General features: G+C 43.8%; 1 protein-coding gene across 1 annotated transcript in view; it reads right to left on the reverse strand.

The window, feature by feature from the left end:
• Positions 1–5,887, reverse strand: part of LOC308436644 (solute carrier family 5 member 4) — a gene marked incomplete at both ends in the record, with an annotated part of 36,433 nt that extends 30,546 nt beyond the window's left edge. The window contains 4 exons of the mRNA XM_080937642.1: positions 460–519; positions 3,174–3,278; positions 5,114–5,185; positions 5,753–5,887. Coding sequence (XP_080793768.1) covers positions 460–519; positions 3,174–3,278; positions 5,114–5,185; positions 5,753–5,887 — 372 coding nt within the window. The remainder of the gene's footprint in view (positions 1–459; positions 520–3,173; positions 3,279–5,113; positions 5,186–5,752) is intronic.
• Between the last annotated feature and the right edge of the window lie 16,968 nt (positions 5,888–22,855).

Consider the following 22,855-nt stretch of genomic DNA (forward strand, 5'->3'; position numbering starts at 1 on the left):
TTTACATCCTGATCCCAACCCCCCCCCTCGCCCCTCCTCACATGCTCCTCCCCCTCCCCTTCTACCTGAAGAAGTCAGCCTCGTCTCCCAGGACTGAAGCATTTCTCTTAAGACATGCCTCTGACCCCAGCTCTGTGCTCTGCTCTGGAGGAAGATCTACGTGAGAAACAATATGGGCACCCTGCCTTTCGGAAACATTGCTTAAGAGCCTCCTGTAGCTTTGAGGATGCTCTCTACTTAGGTTTACGCCTACAGCAGTGGTCGTTAGGCAGGGCCACCGCTGACTATACCTGCTGACAGGCACATTCTATCCTGGGGGACCCTGTGGGCAAGCAAAGTGAATTTTTTTTCTTCTGTATATTATTAGCAATAGAACCAATGAAGGCCAAGTACCCAGATTTCAAGATTTAATATAAAAAGAAGATAAATAAACATGTAACATATACATCATATACTCACCCCAGACTTGATGTAGATGGGGACAAAAAACCACCCCAGAGCCAGCAGCAAGGCAAACGACTGTAACAGACCAAAAACAACATTAAAGAGGGTTTGGCTTATGGCCTTGTGACCTCTGACCTCTGAATCTCAAGACAAACAAACCAACCAACCAACAAGAAAAACCAACCACTTTTCTTAGGTCCTGTCTAACACAGTATTTATAATATAATATCTGATGTTTAACAGGCAGGAGTTAAAGATTTTTGAGTTCACTGGATTAAGAAAAGACTACACAACCTTTGTCAACAGCAATGGAAAATTATACGTGGGTATCAAAGCACTGAGGGGACAAAGGCCTCTGGAAAGGGAAGAACATCCCTAGGCCCCTTTAAGTCTTGCCAAACGCAGTTGTGCTGCCGATATAGTCTGGCGCTAAAGGGCGGGATCTATAACATCTCTGAGCATAGTGCCCGCCATGTTCTTTCGCAACTACTGAAGTGGGTGCAATCAGCAGTCATTACTGCCATAAATATGAAGGCTGTGAGCTTCCAGTCTAAATAAATTCAAGGTCAAAGGCTATTAAAAAACCTAGATACCTGCAGTCTGAGAGCCATGTACATTTGGTTCTCCATGCCAATGGTGGCCTTCATTGGATAATTCATGGCACTATCAAGTCAAATCCTGCACCACAAGGCATATCTGGCTAAGTCTGGGTATGTCCTGAAATTTTTGAGGTAAAAATAGGCAAAGGCAACAGAACAACTTTCAGCCTTGGAAAGGGAGAAGCATTTGAAAAGGACCCAAGTGACGTCACTTCCTGAGTCCATGCCCAGGGTGGTTTGTTTAAAGCCCCACCATAGTCTAACTTTGTCTATCCTACAATACATACACATATAAAAATGTTAAAAAGGGTGTGATAGGGGCCTGTGTGGTAGCTTAGTAAGCAAAACACCATCTACACAAGGCTGCAAACCAGAGTTTAATCCCCAGAGCAACTGGCAGGAAAAAAATAATAATAAAAGAACGGACTCCCAAAACGCGCATTCTGACTTCTGGATGCACAGTGTGGAGGACAGCAAAAACGCAGGCTCCTCATGAGCTGTGTTTGCTGCTCTCGCCTTATGCCCAGCTGTGTGTTAGTGTGGTGAGGGCAGGCAGAACCATGTTCTCCATTTTTAAGAATTTAGGGTCTGGTTATGGGGAACACTTAGGAGGTTGGCTGCAAAGCCCCGTAGGTTTTATTCTGCCGGGTCTCACCTGAGTTTCTACTCCTCCTCCCGGCAAAAGCATCTGTGAGCCCTCGTGGTACGTGCCCACACCCCTGCCATTATCTATGGCGGGATACTTCCTGTGCGGTCTCACTTTTAAAAACGAGTTTTGAGAATTGCCTCATGCATCTTGTAGTCCAGTTAGCCTCCTCTTCCTCTGCCTCCCAATCTCTCTCATGATCTATTTTATTCAGTTATTGTTATTGGGGTGTGTGTGTGTGTATGTGTGTGTGTGTGCATGTGTATGTGTGTGTGTATGTGTGTGTACATGCATGCACACACACATGCACAGCTGGCTCAGTCCATTTAATGTTGCTCAAATGTCTATGTGTTTAAAGTCGACCACTTGGTATTGTTTAACCTACCAAGAAAACAAAAAGGCTCAAGGAAACATAATTACACAGAGATCCTTCAATATGGCAAATGCTTTGGTCTCAGTCCTCTCCTCACCACAGTCAGTGCCCATTTGTCTGTCCTACTTGATCATAAGCTGTGAAAATGGGAGATGACGTTGTTCCTGTCATGTAAGTATTTATTCATTTTGAGGCAGGGTCGCATTGTATAGCCTGGCTGGCCTGAAATTTACTAAGTAAACCAGATTATCCTGAACTCACACAAATCGCTCTGCCTCTGCCTCTTACTCTGTCTTTCTGCTTGTCTGCAACTCTGCCTCTCCAACCCTGCATCTCTGCCCCTGCCCCTGTCCCTACCCTCGCCCCGCCCTTGCCCCTGGCCATTGCCACCCCCACCGCCCCCACCTCCCACTCCTGGCTCTGCCCTTCCAGTGCCGGGGTGAAAGTCCCAAATGCCTGACCTACATACTTATCTTTCCTCGAATCTATGGTGTGCACGAACACATGTGGAGGCCGAAGGCTGATGCCGAGGATCTTCCTCAATCGCTCACTCCTTATTCTCCGAGGCAGGGGCTCTCAGTCAACCTGAGAGCCCACAGACACTGGCCAGTCTCACTAGCCAGTTTGCCAAATCCCTGGTCTCCTCGGTGTTATCGTGACTTCTGGGGATCTGACCTCCAGTCCCCTTGCTGGTGTGACAAGGGTGTCCACCTTGGAGCCTCTCCTCAGCATGCTTCTGTCTGCTGTTAACCCTTGCTTCTGGTTCAAGAATGCACACAACACTGCGACATCTCAGAAGGGAGATGTGTGAGCTCAAGTAGTCACAGGGACCAAAGGACAGTGGGGCTTGGAGTGTACAAAAGTGACAACCTGGTGGGAATAACTACCCAGGAAAAGAAGGAGGCCACCAAAGCGCTCAAGGACAGATGAAGAGCGGACTGGGGGAGGGGAAAGTCAAAATCAGAACAAAAGGAGGACGTCTGAGTCGGACTCCTGGATACATTTTGATAAAAACCTGGATACATTTTGTTGAAAACCTGGATACATTTTGTTGAAAATACCCAGACCGTGGATTTGACTTAAAAGAACAAAGATATTTTCTGTCACTCACATGTGATTCAAACGCTGTGACCGCGATTCCTGTAGCTGCGCCTGTCCCGGCCAGGCCCACGAAGTGGCCGCTGCCAATGTTGCTGGCAAAGAGAGATGCGCCCATCTGCAAGGCAAGGGATCGGACTATGGTAGCGGTTCTCAACCTTCTTGCTGCAACCATGTAATACACTTCCTCATGTTGTAATGACACCCCCACCATAAGATGCTTTCATAGCCACTTCCAGAACTGTAATTTTACTACTGTTATGAATTGTAATGTGAATATCTGAAATGCAAGATAACTGATATGGGGCCCCTCCACCAAAGGGGTGTGACCCACAGTTTGAGAACCACCGGACTAAGGTTCTATTCAAAAGACTGAAATAAGACTCCATAGAAACAGGTAGCTGTTGAAATGTATAGACAGGTCCTACTTCCTGCAGCAAAAGCAATAAACATCCGTTCATTCGCAAAAACTAGTCTGTTACCGGTCATTCTGTGAATCATGAGCCAAAGAACACAGTTCACACTGAAAATAGTTAAAAATGGCTTTGTTTGTTTGTTTAATCTAAAGAGATGCCCAAATCTGCAACTAGGTGGTCATTAAAATTCAGCATCTATTGTTCTTTTACTGGAACGCAGTCGCCAGTTTCAAATGCCACAGCGCACTGACTACAGGTGCACCATGTAGCAGTGGCACTGTTGAATGTTCATGGTAGACTCTGACCTCTAAGGCACAAAGGGCTTGCATTTTGGCCTTTTTGCAGAAAAATCTGAAGAACCCACCCTTAGGGGAATATCAGTATATCCTCCATGGGTTCTGAGTGCAGACTCAGACTTCCAGATCTCCTATGAGCACTTGATGGTTGGCAGACACCAACGTTTTATCGGAGGGATTTCTCTCCCTCCTCATCACCATAGCCCCTGGTTTTTGTCGTTAAGGCGAAGAGAACGCTCTTCTGTGGGCAGAGGCCAGCTCCAGTCCTGAACCATGAGACCCTACAGTGCTCTTTGCCTCTGTTTTACATCCCTCTTTACAAGCATTCCTTGTAAGGAGGAGTTTGGGGGTGGTGGTGGTCAAGGAGGGATGGGGCTGGTTTGCCACTCTAGGATTAGTTGAGGATTCCTTGTTCCCCCGCCCCCTATAAATAGAATAGCAAGAAGCCATTGCTTGGTTGACTGTGTATACCAAGTGAATCTGTTTCTATCACCCTCGTCAGATTAATTCTATTTCCCTTTATAGTATCTAGACACAGCAGAACATCTGTGGAAGGGAGCGTTTACCTAAGGGGAGCATTTTCTGAGCACCCCCTGCACACCGAATCTAGCCCCGATATTTTCTAGGTTCATGTAGGTGTATGCTGACTCTACCGCCATAAAACATCTGGCTGAGGAAGCCGTATACCAAAACTCAGAAGAAAAACAAATCTGGCAGGCAACCGTCCAAGAGAAATCACTGTAAAAATCACCGCAGCGAACGGAGCCTGCAATCAGTAAGTGCGCAGAACAGAACGGGATGTTCAAGCCAGCGCTGGAGTGATGGGGAGCGAGCTGACTCTGAAGTGGGTGACTGCGAGCTCAGCAGAGAGGAGATAAGCTCCCAAGGAGGGAGCGGGATTAGCTCAGGATTGGGAGCAGAAAGGGAATTCGGGGATTTAATCAATGTTAAGAAGGGTTTTCATAAGGAAAAGCATGTGCAATGGGACTGAGTTGATAGGTCTGCAGAGGCCAGGCTATATGTTATGTGTTCTTAATTGATTATATGGTGTGATCTTTCTGGAATCCCAGGGGGGCAGTCTTAAAGTGGAGGGTGATAGAGGGGGAGAGGAGGAGTGGAGGGGTAGGGAAGGAGAGGGGAGGGGAGGGAGAGGAAGAGAAGGAAGGCAGTTGTCAGGTACCCCTGCTGCCACCATGACTTGTCAACCAATGTGTATCCCCAAAAACCTCTGACCCACTTACTGGCCACCAAGTCATAGATCGACCCGCCAGAAAGAAGCCTCCAACAGTGCTTCGGTTTGTCTTCAGCATCGCCTGAGCAGAGAGGAAACCATTGGAAGGTTAGAAACCACAGGCGCACCCACACAGCAGGCTAAACATTGATATTTCAGCACCCACCACCCCACCCCACCCCATCCCCCACTAAGAGACAGGCCTTTCTAGATTGAATGACGGAGCCGTCATTTTTTTTTTTTTTTTTTTTTTTTTAATGGACATTCAAGTCACGGTTTTTACAGCGATTCAGGTGAAGTAGTTCAAGAACGTATAGTCGAAAACCCAAGATTTAATTTAGCTTATGAAAATGGTATGTCGCATCTTGAAAGCTGTCTTTGGAAGAACATTTTGAGCCTCCAAGTCGATGCTAAAGAGAAAGAATAAACAGGAATACAGATGGCCTAAACGTCCTACTCGGCGAGTGAGAACAGGAATGAATAGCAAAGGGAAGTAATTAAATTGAGATAAGAGGCACTTGTGTTTTTGATACCGGGTGTGGGGCATGCCGAACACAGCCCCGGCTGTGCTCAAATGACGGTCTTGCTCTGGTCTACCATGCCATGTTTTCCCCTGTAATCCTAGGGCCCGCCCAAAAACCTCACATACCCACACTCCGACAGCCATCACCACCACAAAATAGATGACAATGACAGAGATGTCGGCAGCATTATTGATGCTGTTTGACAGTGAAGACAGCTCTGAGCTCCCAGCGGTCGTACTGACACTCGCAGTGCTAGTCATGGCTGTAGGCAGCGCTGTCCCCATCGCAGGCATTGACATTTCTTTATATATAAGTCCTGAGTTAATGATCTGCCTCGGGTAGGTGGGGAGAGAGAGCACCGGCAGCTTCTGTCCACTGGAGACCTTTAAACCGTTTACTATGTGTTCAGGTTCTCTGAGTGCCAGCTTCGGTGAAATTGGAAAATCAAAGGAGAGAAGCCAGAGCTGAGGGCCAGCACTGGAGGCAGGCAGGAGACAACCGGCTGCCAGCATAAAGGCGTGAAAAGGGGAGACAGAGGAAGTGAGAAGCGAGGACAGGACAAAGTCAGGCGGCATAGATGACCGGGGCTCCTTATCAGACAGATGAAATTCCTGGGCAAACTTGTCCACTGAAACGGAGGTTACCCAGAACAGGTTGTCTAAGTCACAGGCTACAGCAAGACCTCTGCAACCTGTGCAGAAGAGGCAAGCGGCTCCCTGCACTGGATGCGGAGGATGTGGGCGGGGCTCTGAGGTTGCTAAGTCAGAGGCCTTGAAAAGTGAATGAAACCTCAAGGGGGCGATCCTCATGGCTCAAGATCCGGGCTTCTTGGAAGACACCTGGTCGGCCTTGGAAGTTAAACCCCCAGAGCATCCCCATCCCCATACTTTTATATTTAAGATACGTGTGACATAAAACCTCTATCAAAAGCTGACACCTATCCCCCCCACACACCAACCACACTCCCTCTTCCCAATTCCCCAACCCCGTTCTATAGACTTCCACTTTAATTCAGTTCCGTTTGCCACGCAGATGGTTTTAATTTTTGGAGTTTTCACTCTACAGTTTTCACATCATTTGCTGACTGAGCAGAGTCCTATTCTGAAAGTCTTTACCGGTGCTCGTATCTGAAAGTGTCTCTCCTATATTACCCTTTGCTGATTCAGAGCTTCATGTCTTAGGTTAAGATCTTTGATCCACATGGAGTGAATTTTGTGCAGCGTTAAGAGAGAGAAGGATCTGGGCTCATTCTTCTACACGTGGCTATTCCACCCCCCACCCCTGCTACCATTTAGAATTTAGTAACATTTTTTTTCCCCACACAGTATGTTTGGGTTATAATCTGTCGCCTTCCCAAACTCCTCACAGTTTACTTACACCTCTCTATCCAACCAACTTCATGTTCTCTCCTTCTCTCTCTGCCCCCTCTGCCTCTAAAACAAACAAACTCAAGAAAAACAAAAACAAAACAAAACAAAAAAAAAACCAAAAGAAAACCTAACCAAACCGAACCAGAGCCCATTTTGTACTGACCACCCATTTGTGGGCATGGAGCCTGCCCTGGGATGTGGCTGATTTGCCCTGTGACACTGGGGAGCAAGTGACCCTTCATTTCTTTCTCTGCGGCTACTGTGATTAGATGATCGTTAATTTTTTTTATATCTACTTCTTCTCAGTGCTGAGATTTTTGTCTAGTTCAAACCGTGTAGGTCTTGTGTGTGCGTTGGGATTCTTCTCCCTCATCTCTATCTAGATTCAAAGGGTTTTGGTGTTGTCTCATGGTTTTCCCCCATTCCCCGCATCTTCCTTTCCTTTTTTTTTTTTTTTTTTTTTTTTTTAATTTTTCACATTTCCTATTTGGTCTAGACCTTCCCCTCTTTTTGTCCTTCGAGTCCTGACAGTCTATCTTTTGCTTAATTGACTCCACTTCTAGAACTTTCCTTTGAGATTTACAGTTGAGGGGTAGGGTTGTTCCATTCCATTGTTATTTCCGTCCAGGGTCTCCTTATTGAATGGTGTTCTCCAGCTCTGGATGGTCTTCTTCCTCTCCAACATCTCCTTTATGTTTGTGCTTTCCTGGGCGTCATGCCAGCATCTCAACTCAATCCATCCTTTCATTTAGCTGTCTCTCTGCATCTTCGTTAAATCCACTGAATCCTTTGATGACGTGTTTGATTGCTCTTTTAAATGTTTTGGTCCTGGGGTCCACGTAAGTCATTCTCATTGGCAAACATTTGTGCCGAGACTGGTAGGTTTTTGAAGGAAGGAACGGGCTTGATCTTTAACACCGTCGGTATTTCGGGGATGGGATCTGATCGCGCAGACTTGGTTTGTTAGTCACAAGTCTGATATGGACACAGCAGGTCGGGGAAGAAGAAAGGATGTGCAAGCTGGTCTTGCCTAGAGGTTGGAAATGGTGTAGGTGAAATGAAAGTCGGGTGGACAGAGGGGACTGGGCTGGTGTACATGATGTATTATCTGCGGACATCTGATGTAGAGGTTGGACGGTTAGTGGGAAGGGTCTGGTGGTTGGAAGACAGGTAGTGAGTTTCCTGGTGAGTGGCTAGAAATTCGAGAGAGGTTTTGGTGCAGGTGGGAGAGGCCATAGTAGGTCGAGGCACCGGATATGGGTTCTAAGCTGGATCTAGCAGTTAGGGAGAAGGCATGGATGGGGAGGTCAGAGAAATTCACCAGGCTAGACCCTGGAGAAGGAACTGAGAGTTCTGTCTGGGTAAAGAGGTTGGATGTAGTGCAGACAGGACATGTACCAGGTAGGGTTGGTCATCGCAGAAACCTAGATCACGGCTGAATGGAGGTGGGGGTTGTCTGGAGTTTGCCACGTCACTGGGTGTGGGATCTGGAGTAGATGAGGTGGGTTGGGGAGAAGCAGTGACTGGAGAGGTCAGAGAGAGTCACTGGGTTAGATGCTGGAAAAGGACGTGTGAGTTCTGATTAGGTGGGGAGAGTGGATGTAGTTCCATCTGATTGGGTGGAGCAAGTAGATGTAGTTCAATCTGATTGGGTGGAGCGAGTGGATATAGTTCAATCTGATTGGGTGGGGAGAATGGATGTAGTTCAATGGAGACCTGTGGGTGACTCACCCATGTTTTTAAAGAAAATCTCATTGTTTACCTGATGAATTACCTGAATGATCCAGTTTCTTTTTCTTTTTCTTTCTTTCTTTCTTTCCTTTATTTATTTATTTATTTTTGGCATGAATTTTTCTTTTCGGGTCTTGTTCCCATTGATCATTTTCCTTCGGTACCTCAGTTTCTTTGCTGATTTCTGTTTTCATCTCCTTCGCTGACTGCCAGATTATTTTTCAGCTACTTATTTGTGTTCTCTTGAATTTCTTCCATGTGATCTTCATATCCTTCTTGAACTTGCTCACATGTAAATTCATGTCCTTTTAAAATATTTGTGCACAACGATGATCACTTTTTTTTTTTTTTTTTCTTTTTTTTTTTTTTTTTTTTTTTTGCAGCATAGCTTTATTGAAGCACCAGACCAAGTGGTCCCTAAGTGTGAGGACCAAATCATGGAAAAAAAGAAAACAAAAAACAATAGGACTCCACATTTATGTAAGCAGCTTCTATTTCTCTGGAATCTTTTCCCTAGGGAAAACTGTACTGCTTAGGAGAAGACAGAGATAAGGTCAGACCTGGGTCCCCAGCCAGGCTTAACAGGAAACCAGGGGCCCAAAGAGCTGTAATGGTGTTCACCACTAGGGAAAGCTGGTCAAGAAAGTTGATGATGGAAATTCAGAGAAGGCAAGAATCTTCCGCCATCCAGTGTGCCTCTAGCATGCTGCTGATCACTTAAAGCTCCTTTCCTACCAGTCCTTGGCGTGGTTCGACATCAGGAGCTAGGGACCCAAAGGCAATTTCTGCCTCCAGGGAGGTCGGGGAAAGGCACAAAGAGAGCGAATCTACGATATCAGATTCCAGGCCTTTGGGTTAAAGACACAGAGATTTTGCTGGAATTTCGGGAGGTTTCTAGTGCTCTTGCAACAGGGCGAACTGCACTGGGAACAGCTGCCTTTGTGCTGTTACCAGGACAGCAGCGGCCAGTCGGACCATCTGCAGTGTGGCTTAAACCTGTGTGTGCTATCTGCGTGTCTGCTGCTGCTCTGCCTTCCAACCCACCTTCGTGTCACCAGCCTGTCCCCTCCTCAATTGCTTCGGCCCAGAACCCTGATAATCACTCTTTCAAAGTGCTTGTTTGGATATTTTTTTTCCTAAGTCGTTCTTCTTGTTGGTCATAAATATGGAGTTGGTAATTTTAAAATTATATGTAGAAACATATAAGTATAATTTTTAAATTATATATAACATATATATATATATATTCCTTTATAACTGGAATCACAGGAAGTTGTGAACCTCTGTGTGGGTGCTTGAAATTGAGCCACCAAGTCCCAAATATTGGTAATTTTCGGAGGAGATATTTTTATTTGTATTTTTTTGTAATTTTTTTCCTTTCTTTTATCGGCTATTTTATGCATCTACATTTCAAATGTTATCCCTTTCCCGGTTCCCTCCTCTCCCATGCCCCTTCCCCTTGTGTTGTTTTTTAATGTCACTGGTGCTTTGATATTGGGGTATGCTCATGTACACCTGGTGTGTTGCTTAAGCCTTCCTGGTGTGCTCAGAATTTGGAGTACTCACTTTGGGTCTGACTTAGAATCCTCCTCACTGACGACTAGCTCTCATAATTTTGGGAGGAGCCATTCAAACCGCCTAGAGAGAAAAGCATACAGAACCCTATCTGGCTTTAATGCTAACAAACCACGGCGAAGACCAATCTGCCAACACATTCTCGAAAGAACAGCAGTGTGGCATTAATATCCTGGAGGTAACCAACACCTGGTCCATCGGTCTTGAGTCCCATTCTGGGGGACCCACTACTGCCAGCTTCTTAAACCACTATAGTCTCTCGCCTCACCCTTAACACTTGTCTTTATATCTGCAAGAAAGCGTGGCTCTCACCCCTCCTCAGATAAGTTTCTCTTTACAGCACTACAAAGTTCTTTACAGAAAATCAGAACTGGTCAAAGTGTAGAGATCAACTGAGTGTGGAACGCCGGTTCCCAATCAATATTCTTACATCACGAACCCTGTGTTTAAGGCTCAGGGAAGATCGTGGGGGGGGGGGGATGGTAGCAAGTTAGTAAAAACCAGAAGACCGAGACATTGCTGAAAGTGAGGCTCTACTTTAAAAAAACAAACAAAAACAGATGGACATGAAATTGTGAGAGAAACGTTTGGAGTGACCGTGCACCAGGAACACAGATTTAGGTTACCCATAATTCCACCATAATTCCATGTTCGAGTGTGAAAGTAGTTTCACATGGTTTTTATAGTTTTACAGAACGAGGGAAATCATACGTACCATGCATTAAGACCATTAGCATTCGTTCTCTTTCCTCTTCCCTGTCTCCCCACTCTCTCTGCTTCTCCTCCTCCTCCCACCCCTCTCTGTCATCTGAAACAGGAAAGGCACCAATAGATTATTACCAAAGACAGGAACTAGAAATAATTTTCGGTGTGGAATGGTGAACAGCGTCACGACCACTTGAAAGTGTCAGGAGGACATTCATGGAGAAGTATGTTTAAATTTGATTATATGAAACAAAAACCATCTGCATGCTATGAATTTAATAAACAAAATAAAAAAGGAGCAAAAATTGGGGTGGGGGACATTGACATATAAGGTTTTAAAAATCAACAAAAAGGCCCAGCAACCACCTCATGTAAGCATGCAAGGAGGAGGAAAAAGTTAAAACAACAGTAACAGGTGGTTCATAAAAACACTCAGAAAAGAAAGATTTGAACCAAATTATTTTGAAATAGCAGTGCACACCCATCATTAGCAAACACTGAAAACCTCCTAATACTCCTGTTAGGAAGTTGGCATGCAAACAGAACCACTAAATGTTGTTGCAAGGACATTTAATTCCCAAGTAGGGGCTATGGAGAATGCCATGCCCTTCAGTCAGACTTTTAAAACTATGAGCCAGCGGCACAGTGAGCGGATCACGTACAAAAGAGTTTTATGCAAAGCTCTTCACAGTGGCATTGGAAAGATTGAGACATGTTTCTAAACAGTGCTCTATGAGAAATAATGAAAGATAGAGCAGGAATCAGAAACACAAAAGTGTTCAGGGGTGGTGGTAGAAGGTATACGACCTTTGTGTCTAACGAGGCTGAAAATTAATGAAATATACAACCATCATCTAACCTGACGCCTTTTCTACAGAAGGTGATTGAATGCAGCAACCTAGCACCAGGTAACTGGTTGGCCACCAGGGAATGGTGCCATTCTGGGGTCTCCAATATGGCTTTTGCTTTAGGAAGACCTGGAACTCAGCCTTGTGGAGTGGCAGTTCCTGTTGTTGAGCCCATGCAGAGCCGCTATCTCTGTCACAGTGGGTCTATTGGGTAATGACAAAGATGGCTGCAAGCAAGAGATGGTCTACAGAGTGTGTCATGCTATCTGCTTCATCCATGTGAGGCATGAGTGTTTCCACATCCTTTGCTCATTGGAGAGATCTACCCACCTCCTTCTTGCCCAGGTCTCTTTTTCATCATTTATCCAATCATGCCCTTTCCACATACCTTGCCATCCAGCCAATTCGTTGGTACAGCCCAGGAGCTAGCACCATGTTTAGCACCTGAAGTTCTGCCCACTGTGAAGATTTTGCTTCACAGGTATCATTCAGAGTTGTCCCAGGAAAGGGTTGTACTACTGTAGCAGTTCACCCCAGTGTAGTATAGAATAGAGTTCATTTATGAGCATGGAGAGGAGAGTCGAGGGGGAGTAGCGATAGAGAAAGGCAGAAAGAGAGAGACGAGTAGAGAAGAGGAAGAGTAGAGGCTGACCAGGAACACATGGAGAGAGGGGGAGGAAGAGAATGAGGAGAGAGTAGGGGAAGGAAAGAAAGAGCAAGAGAGGAGCAAGAGAGCGAGAGAGTGAGGAGGGGGCACGCAGCCCCTTTCATAGTGTCAGGCCTACCTGGCTGCTGGCAGGTAACTATGGGGTGGAGCTTCGATAAAATGCTAACACACACATCTTTACTTGCAAATGTTCATTGCAATAAGTCATCGGTCTGGTTCAAGGCCTTTGGTTTCCACGACACCGTCAATACTGGATCCTCACCAGTATCTCAAATATTCTGTTGTTGCCCTGTGTCATCAGACCTGCAGGCCCAGCCCCTTCATGCACTCCAGATGAGGTAGATGTTGGGATGGGCCAGATCAACTGGACGAGGCCAGGGTGAAAGCTGAGGTGGCCAGTCCTCCAGTTCTCCTGCACCCACAGCACCAGAGACAGCTCTACTAATTCGCCCAGAAAAGAGGCAGGATCAGCTCTCTGTCTCTCATCTCCTCTGGGCTGGCTTCCCTGTACCAACAGCGCTATGGCCAGCTCTACTGTGCATCCCAGGTGAGGTGCAGGGCCTGCTCTCCAGAGTGCCACAGCTGGTGAGGAGCAAGGCCAGCTCTGCACAGCCCTTAGTGTGAGCCATGGACATCAACACAGAACCCTACTGCTGCATGGCCACAGACCCAGACATGACCCTCAGCAGCAGTACAGGCTGACACTTCACCATGGCCTCAGGGAGAAGGGTAGGCTACCCACTGCAGACTACTCTTCTCCACCCTGTCTCCAGCTCCATTTCTCTTTCTCTCCCAGCTGTCCACTACAGACTTGCACATTGTTGTAGCTCCCTTGCCAACAGCATCCCCCACCTGCTAGTGCCTCATGGCATGGCAGTGGGCCAGCCTCTAGTCAGCTTCTGTTCACCGGTGCCCTGTGACAGGGAAGCAGGTGTCTCTAGATGTCCTCCCACACCCGAGCTCTTAAGTGAATTTTCTATTGCCAATCATCTATCTCCTGCACATCTGGGAGGATCTCTGAAGCATTCCCTACCGGGTAACACACAGCCAACACATTCTCCTAAGAATCAGAGAGGGCAACAGAAACTAAGGAACAGAAAACTCACCCAAAAAGACAAAGACCAGATATCAGAACCTAGAATTACAATTATTCCAAACCCAGATGCCTAGACATCAAAGTAAACAATCAGCAACAGCCAGGAAATTATTTCTGCATTAAAGACCAAAAACTCTATCACAGTAGGCCCTGAGGAATGCGATACAGTTGAAACACTAGACAAAAACTTTAAAATAGCCTTTATGATACATTAGAAATCCTCAATAAAGAAATGAATGAATCCATTTTTAAAAAATCATCACACCTTTAATCCCAGCACTTGGGAGGCAGAGGCAAGTAGATTTTTGAGTTGAAGGACAGCCTGGTCTATAGAGAAAATTCCAGGACAGCCAGGGATACACAGAGAAATTCTGCTTTGTAAAACAAAACAAAAACAAAAAAATAAAAAAAATTATGAAAAACAAACAGTGGAATGAAACAATAAAGAAGACTATTCAAGACATAAAAGTGGAAGTGAAATCGATTTTTAAAAAATTACAAAAACTGAAGGGAAAAAAAATTAAAAACCCACACCACACACAACAACAAAATGATGATACTCAACAACACTGATAACTCGCAACACCAATGGTCTCAGTTCCCCAATGGAAAGTCAGAATGGATTCAAAAGTAGGATCCACTCTTTGGCTGTATCCAAGAAACACACCTTCACATGAAGAATAGACATCATCTCAGGGTAAAAAGATAAAGAGGAGAGGAGAGGAGAGAAAAGAAATTCTAAGTAAATAGACCTAAGAAGCAAGCTGTAGACTTTGAACCAAAACTAATCGGAAAAGATAGGGAAGGACATGACATACTCAAGGAGAAAATCTTCCAAGAGAAAGATTCGTAACATTTATTCATCAAACATGGGATACCCAAGTTCATAAAAGAAACAGTACTACAACTCAATTTACATATTGATTCTCACACAGTGATGGCGGGTGACTTCAAATATCCCATTCTCAAAAACAGATCATCCATCCAGTCAAAAACTAAATAGAGAAACCCAGAAGCATGAATCTTTCTCCTAGATTGACCACAAACTTTGAAACAAAGAAGTCTCAACAGAGACAAGAAAATCCACACAACACCCTGCTCTCTGTCTGACTGATACAGATTAAAGCTGAATATCAACAGATATCAAGAACAGCAGAAAGTTTACAAACTCATGAAAACTGAACAATTTACTACTGAATTTAAAAAAAAAAACAGGTCAAGATAGAAATTAGGAGAGAGTTTTAAAACGTTCAAGAATTGAATAAAAACGAATGCAAAGCATTTCCAAACTAATGGTACACAATAGAGGCTGTTTGAAGAAGCAAGTACATAGCACCAAGTGTGTACATGAAGAAAGTCGGAGAGATTTCACATTAATGACTTAACAAACACACACAAAATCTCTAGAAGAAATAACACCCAAAAGGAGCAGATGGCAATAAATAATTAAACTCGGGGCTGAAATTGATAAAATAAACAAAATTAGAAAAACAATACCTAAAAAATCAATAAAACAAAGAATTGGTTCTTTGAATCTATAAGGTTGACAAACCATTATCCAAATTAATTAAAAGGAGAGAAGATGCAAATTAATAAAATTAGAGAAAAAAGAGAGACATCGCAACAGACCCTGAGGAAATCCAGAGAATCGTAAAGAGAAATGTTAAGAATCTGTACTCCACCTAACTGTTTAAAAACCCAAAAGAAATGGATGAATTTCTTGATGTATATAGCCAACCAAAGTTAAATCAAGATCAAATAAGCAATTTAAACAGATCTATAACCCCCCAGTGAAATAGAAACAGTAATTAAGTTTTTCTAAAAAAACATAAAAATATTAAACAAAAAAGGAAATTATAGACCAAAATCCCTTATGAATATGGATGCAAGAATTCCCAGTATAGTAATTTCAAACTGAATCCAAGAACACATCAGAAAGATTGCCCACTATGATCAAATAGGCTTCATTTCAGAGGTGCAAGGATGGTTGTTGGTTCTTCATACATAAATCCATTGCTGATGGGAATGTGGAAACTTCTAGGGTGACTATAGAAATCAGTATAATGATTCCTCAGAAAGATGGGACTCTCCATCTATTTCAAGATCCAGCTATACCTTTTAGACATATACCCAAAGGATGCTTCATCCTACTACAGAGATACTTGCTCGGCCATGTTCATTGATGTTCTACTCAGAATCAGCCAGAAATTGGAAACAACCTAGATGCCTATCAGTGAAGAATGGATAAAGAAAATGGGAACATTTTCACAATGGAATATTACTCAACCATTAAAGAATAGAATTCACAGGTAAATGGGTGGAGCTTGAAAAAATCATTCTGAATTAAATAATCCAGACCTAGAAAGACAAATATGGTATGATTCTCTTATATGCGTATGTTAGTTGTTAAAACTTCAATACGCTATCAACCAATCAAACCCTCCAGAACTCCCAGGGACTAAAACACCAACCAATGAACACATATGGAGAGACCCTGAACTCTAGTTGCATATGTAGCAGAGGATAGCATTGTCTGGCATCAGTGAGAGAAGAGGCCTTTGGTCCAGTGAAGGCACATTTTCACAGTGTGAGATAATGCCAAGGTGCTGAGTTGGAGAAGGTGGTTGGGAGAGGGAGCACCTTCATGGAAGCAAGTGGAGGGGGAGGGGGTAGGGGAGTGAGGGGAAAGGAGATTTACATTTGAAATGTAAATACAGAGACTATCCAATAAAAAATAAAATTTTATCTTGGAGGTATAAAAAAAGACTTCAATACACAAACTACAATCTGTATAACCACGTAGGTTAAGTATAGAGGAAGGGACCTGGAAAGGAGATAACTTTTGGAATGTATCCAATAAAAAGAAAAGAAAAAGGGGGGAAGAGTATAGAGAAAAAAACTAGGAAAGGGAGGCATCTCCCTAGGAAGGGGAAATAGAATAGATAACTATGGATGGATGAGACTAAGGGACTAAAAAGAGGGAATCAAACAGAGATGACAAGGGAAGAGGGTGTGAGGGAGGGAAAACAAGGAGAGACTGGCAAAACTAAGGGCCATCTGAGGGGTCATATGGGCACCCAGTAGAGTAGATGATTCCCAAAGCATATGCATATATGAAGGCAATCTAAATGAGCCAATAATGGGGAAGACACAGCCCCTAATGGACATCTCTCCTCACCAAATGAAGCTTCCAGTACCAGGAATTGGTTTACATCTAATCAAGTTGTTAGCCAAAGGGAGTCTACTGGGAACTCTAAACAGCCCAGTCTGTTGGCAAGGCTAGTAGTTGTTCTCCACAATTCTAGATGGAGTGTCTTATAAGCTTAGTGAAGGGTATGTCTTCAGGGCTTTTTTATTCTGAAGGATTAGGTTTTACACAGCATACCCACTCTACGATTGCAACAAACTGACAGGATTTATTAGGGTTTCTATTGCTGTGAACAGATACCATGACCAAGGCAACTCTTATAAAGGAAAACATTTAATTGGAACCAGCTTATAATTTCAGAGATTTGGTCCATTATTATCATAGCAGGAGCATGGCAGAGTCCAGGCAGGCATGGTGCTGGAGAAGGAGCCAAGAGTTCTACATCTTAATTCAGCAAGAGGAAACCATGAGCCATGTTGGACATAGCTTGAGCATATAAGGCAAGACCTTAAAGCCTGCCTCCACAGTGATACACTTCTTCCAAGGCCACACCTACCTATTCCAATAAGGCCAAACCTCCTAAGAGTGCCAACCATTCAAACACAAGTTTGTGGGGCCAATTCCTATTCAAACCACCACACTGACAGTAAGACCCTAATTGTTGAAGACGACACCTATACAACTCATTGACCATTAAGAATGACTTGCTGTCACTGAAAAGCAAGCAATAACAGATTTGTTATTGGGAAAAATTTGTAATGTTTATTCTTGATGTGGATATAAATGAGTAAGAAAGTTGCTTACAAAGTTAAAACTAAAACTGCTCTCTGATATAGCTACATTTAGGTGCATACCCTAAAAAACCAATGTTGATAAACACCTGTAGACCCATGTTATCATGGCACTGCCCACAATTTAAAAACAGATATATTTATTTATATTATATATGTGAGTACATTGTCGTTGTCTTCAGACACACCAGAAGAGGGCATCAGATCCCATTACAGATGGTTGTGAGCCACCATGTGGTTGCTGAGAAATGGATTCTGGACCTCTCTGGAAGAGAAGTCAGTGCTCTTAATCTCTGAGCCATCTCTCTAGTTCCCCACTATCCATAAGTTTATCTACTCAGTCTAGGTGCCTATTGTGGAACTCTCTTCTCTAGCATGATGCAACCATTCCCATCTTGTAACCAGAGTGGCTGCACTCACACAGACAATATACTAACAAGGTATATCCCACCAGCATCTCTAGTGGAGAGCCAGAAGGTTCATGAGGCAGCACAGGATATGCATGAGGCTCCTCCCAACCCTGAGAAAATTAGCAGGGATGGTTGCTGGGTAAAGGGATACATTTTATTCAGTCGTGTAGCTACTAGTAAATTGCTCATGTTACTGTAGGTATCCCCTATATCCCCTATAAGTAACCCAGTCAAACTCATTGGTTCATTAAGTTACTATTGGATGAAAACATTTTGGGAGTTTATTACTTAGTGTCTTATCTGGGGTAAATAGATATTTGTTCACATCTGCTCAGGTAAAGCCAGTTCCTGCCAACAGATTAATGCCTTAGTCTGCCAGGACTGAAGCTATTTCCCCCACCTACCCACAGTCTCTATCTACCTAGCTACAAACCCTGTGATCTACAACAGAGACCTGCTCGCAAGATATACTCATGTAATAGTGGCACAAAGGTTATGGGAGTAACCGACCACTTTGTGATCGAATTTAAGGCCAGCTCCATGAAATGGAATCTATAGCTGACAGTGATAAAGGGGCTAAGGACCTGATTAGATACTAAACAGGCCTAGGAGATAACATAATACTATTATCCAGCTAAAAGAACACGGTAATAAAACGACTCCTAATGACATATACCCATACATCACCCAACTTATATGACAGAAACTTTAAACCTATGAACATTTCTCTTACAACTCCTTTCTTACATACCAAAGTCCTAAATAGACATTATATCCTACAAACTAAAACTGGCAGTAACAGAAATAGGTAGTATCTTTTTTAGTTATCCACCAATAGCATCCCAAACCACACTCCACACATTACAGACTATTTTCAATGCTAATAGTTACCTTCCACAACCTAATGATAAGATCTCATTGCAAAAATTACCACACATGTATGTCATTAACAAAAAAGAAATGGAGTCCGTGTTCAACTAGAAGCTTCACCCCTACTGAGTAGTATTTATTATGCTCTAAAAAAAATAGTAGAGAAGAAAATTAATCACCAATTTCACCCACCTACAAATCCCATGAGCCACAATAGTAACCTTCCTGTGAGATATACCCACTGATAGTGGCAGAAGTGTCCCTGGAGTAACCCACCAGTGTTGGATTGGATTTAAGATCTGCTCTAAGAGATAGAACCCATTCCTGACCCTGTTGATGACGCCAAGAACCTGAAACAAGATAGCTCATGAGACTTACAGGCAAACCTTCTGTGGTAGAAATTAAGAGATGGCAGGGACAAGGCCTGTCATTGGACAAGAAGGAAGGGTGGACAGGAATAAAGTTTTAGAAAAGACAGAGAGAAGAAGGAGAGAAGAGACAAGATGGAGGAAGACAAGGACGACTCTCTCTGTGTGGCTCTGCATAGCTACAGGTTGTTATGAATATTTTATAAGGGTTGGATTTGTATAGGATGATTTGTGTTGTCTAGGTGGGAAAATTGTATCATATAAGTTTGCTTTGAGTTTATAGTGTGGACGTTTAGTGGTGTGTAAAATTCACAGAGAAAATCAGAGATAAAGCCATTGTTGAATCTCGAGTTTCTGGAGCTTTGAATTTATCGGGCTGGTTGGAGTGTGGGTAGAGTTCGAAACTGGCCCTCTGTCGGGAGAAAGGCTAACCATAGTTCTGTATGGCCCGCTGGTGCCAGAACTAATCAGAGAGTACCTGGGGGCAGTGTGGCGTGGAGCTGTCTTTTTAATATTTACTGCAACACCTTCTGTAGTCTACGAAGTGAGCAAAGCAATACAATGTCTCCTACCGACACAGCTAAACCCGTGGCTGACTGCACCACTCAGTCCTCATCAGACAGGCTTCTTTTTGCAGTAGATGGTAATTGGCACATTGATCCACAGCTGATCAATGTTCAGAGACTAAGACTTGGAGCACATAGCACTAAGTGGGATGTCTTTATTACCTCCCACCCCTCAAAGGTCAGCGATTGTAGTGGTTTGAATAAAAATGGTTCTCATATATTTGAATGACTAGTCACCAGGGAGAGACGCTATTTGAAAGGATTGAAAAGATCAGGTGTAGCCTTGTTGGAGGAAGTGCGTCATTGTGGGTGGACTTTAAGGTCCTAAAGCTCATAGCAAGCCCAGAATCGCTTCCAGACTGCAGATCAAAATGTTCTTGTGGTTGTTATGCAAATGAGGGGAGGCGAGGCCTGTGATTGGACAGTGAAAAGGTAAGGCGGGGACAGAGTTTTTGAGAGGCAGGAGGAATAGGGGAGGAGGAAGAAGCCAAGGGGAAGTGTCACGCGCCCACGCTTCCCGCCGCTAGGAACAGGCGTGCAACAAACAAACAGATTCTTCTACGGATAACCTTTATTGGACAGCACTTTGAGCAGGGGGCTTCTTGAGCAGGAAACTTCTCTCTGAGCCGGGGACTCCCTATCGGGTTCTACTGTCTAGGCGACCTCTCACGCGCAGTCCCCCACGTGCAGTCTCTCTGTCTAGTCTCTGTCCACGTGGGATCTCCCGCAGTCTCTTTTACCGAGTCTCTCTCCACGTGGTATCTCTCCGCCATCCCTCCACGTGGGGTCTCCCGCAATCTCTCCACTATCTTCCTCTCCCTCCACGTGGGGGAGAAATGCACTGCTATATATGCCTAGGAGACTCGTGTCGCTACCTGATTGGTGCGCCCTCCAGTAACTCAATAGTATGCCCTGAGAGCGGGCTATGACGTATGTGGTGCATGCGCATTAAGTCTCTTGGCTGGGCAACAGCTCTGTTTGCTGAGTTCTCGGCGGGAAGCTGGCGCCATGTTTGGGTACGACACAAACGGCTCCCTACAGGGAAGGAGCCAAGATGGAGGAAGAAGATGATCCACCTCTGTGTGGCTTTAAATAGTCACAGGTAGCTATGAATATCTTATAAGGGAAGGATTATTATAGGACATTTTGGCATATCTAGGTGGGCAGTTTATACCAATATCAATCGGCTCTGAGTTTATTGTGTGTTTTCCTTCACACGGCAACTCAACTGGGTTCAAGAGAAAAGTACTGTGGTGGGACACACCAATCCCGAGACAGAATCAGGATGTGTGGGGCTGGTGCAGCAAGTGACCCGCCATGGGAACTTAATGAGTTGGGTGGAGAGGTTTTGAGAGCTCCAGGCCAGAGATTCCGCCTGGTCCACCTGAGATGAAAATTTCCCGCAAATGCCATGTGGCTCTACAATGCCAGTGGTAGAGAAGGTTGGTGATTCCTTTTCTAATATTTACTGCTACAAGTTCTCTTAGCTACTTCTGCAGCGCCATGTTTGTCTGCCCCCACGGTCCTGCCACCAAACTCCCTGCCATTGTGGTAATAGATGAAACCTCTGAACCTGGCTTTCTTTTCTAAGAATTACCTCAGTCGTGGTGTCTCTTCAGAGCAATGGCAAACCAGCCTAGACAGTTATCTACGCAGATCTACACAGAAATATAGCAAGGGCCAGAAAAGGTGAATCGGTCTCAAGAGACAGCATTTTTCAGCCAATCCTGACTGAGGAATGTATGAACTAACAGAGATTTAGACAATATGTAGATGACCTGTATAAATTCAATGCAGACACCATCCCATAACACAGAAAGGAAAAGGGCACAAGGTTCCTCCCCTAACCAAGAAATTATTTGTGACAGATAACTGCTAAGAAAAATACAACAATTTTTTTTTCCAACTGAATGTCACTGGGTGTATCAACCACACTCCAGGGCAGGTTTCATGCTCAGAGGTAGCTGGCAAACACAAATTGAATTCCATGAGTTTTGCTTGTTTGAGTTTTGTTGTTATTGTTTTGGTTGATTTTAGCATTTTTTTCTTCCTTACTTTTTCTTTTTAGAGATAAAAATCATGAAGGGTGTGTAGTGATAGAGAGAGGAACTGGAAATAGTGAGAAGAGGGAAAAATAATATATTATAAGGAAAGATTGTTAAATAAGAAATTAAAGAAATATACAATGAAATGAATAAAACACACTAAAAATCTATTAATTTATCTGGAAAAGAAAGATTTAATGTTTTGACAGAATTTGTTGATGGGAAATGTCAACGTCTTTAGGTGGGCCTGATTTTGCATCTTAAAATGTGTATGTTTATCATATACCTGACCACTATTTTATATTGACAATAGATAAATTGTTATTTCCTTCCGTTTCTAACTTTACAGTCTCACAGCTAAGTTTTCCCTGAGTTTCAGATAAGACTTTGGATTTGGACTTTTGAGCTGCTTCTAAAATGACCTCAGACTTTGGAATGACTACCACAGAATGATTGTGTTTTATAGTATGAGAAAGGCACACTCTTTGGAGACCATGGACAGAATTCTATGACTTGATTTGCCTCCCAGAGATTCCACGAGGTTTATTTTTGGTGCCTCACATGATGGTGTTGGGATCTAATGAAGCCACACAGAAGCTGAACATCATGAGAGGCCCTGTATCTGGAGATCAGCTGAAAAAGAGAGATGTGAACTGTGGAGCAGAAAAACAGTAGTTAAGAGCCCATTTGTTAAATCTTGTCTCACTGAAACAGTGGAGATCTTCAGACAACTATCACATCCTTTCCTTTGGGCTTATGGTTCAGAGGTCAGCACTTTCTGAGCAATAGGATGTGACCCAAGATATGAAATAAAAGAGTCAGACAACAGGGTAGATTGGGCCCACTTGGGCCACTGGAAAAGCATTCAATTTTTATCACAGTTTTGGCCTTGGATGGCAGGCAGTGTGTGCAATATTCTTGAATGGATAAGGCAATAAAAAGGAAATTTCAAGCTATATGAACATTCTTGATGAGGTTAATTACAACTCCCCAGACAAAATAATAGCAAAGACACAACCAAACATTAACACGTGTGCT

The sequence above is a fragment of the Micromys minutus genome (genome assembly GCF_963924665.1).
Source record: "Micromys minutus genome assembly, chromosome: 25".
In the NCBI taxonomy this organism is placed as follows: Eukaryota; Metazoa; Chordata; class Mammalia; order Rodentia; family Muridae; genus Micromys; species Micromys minutus.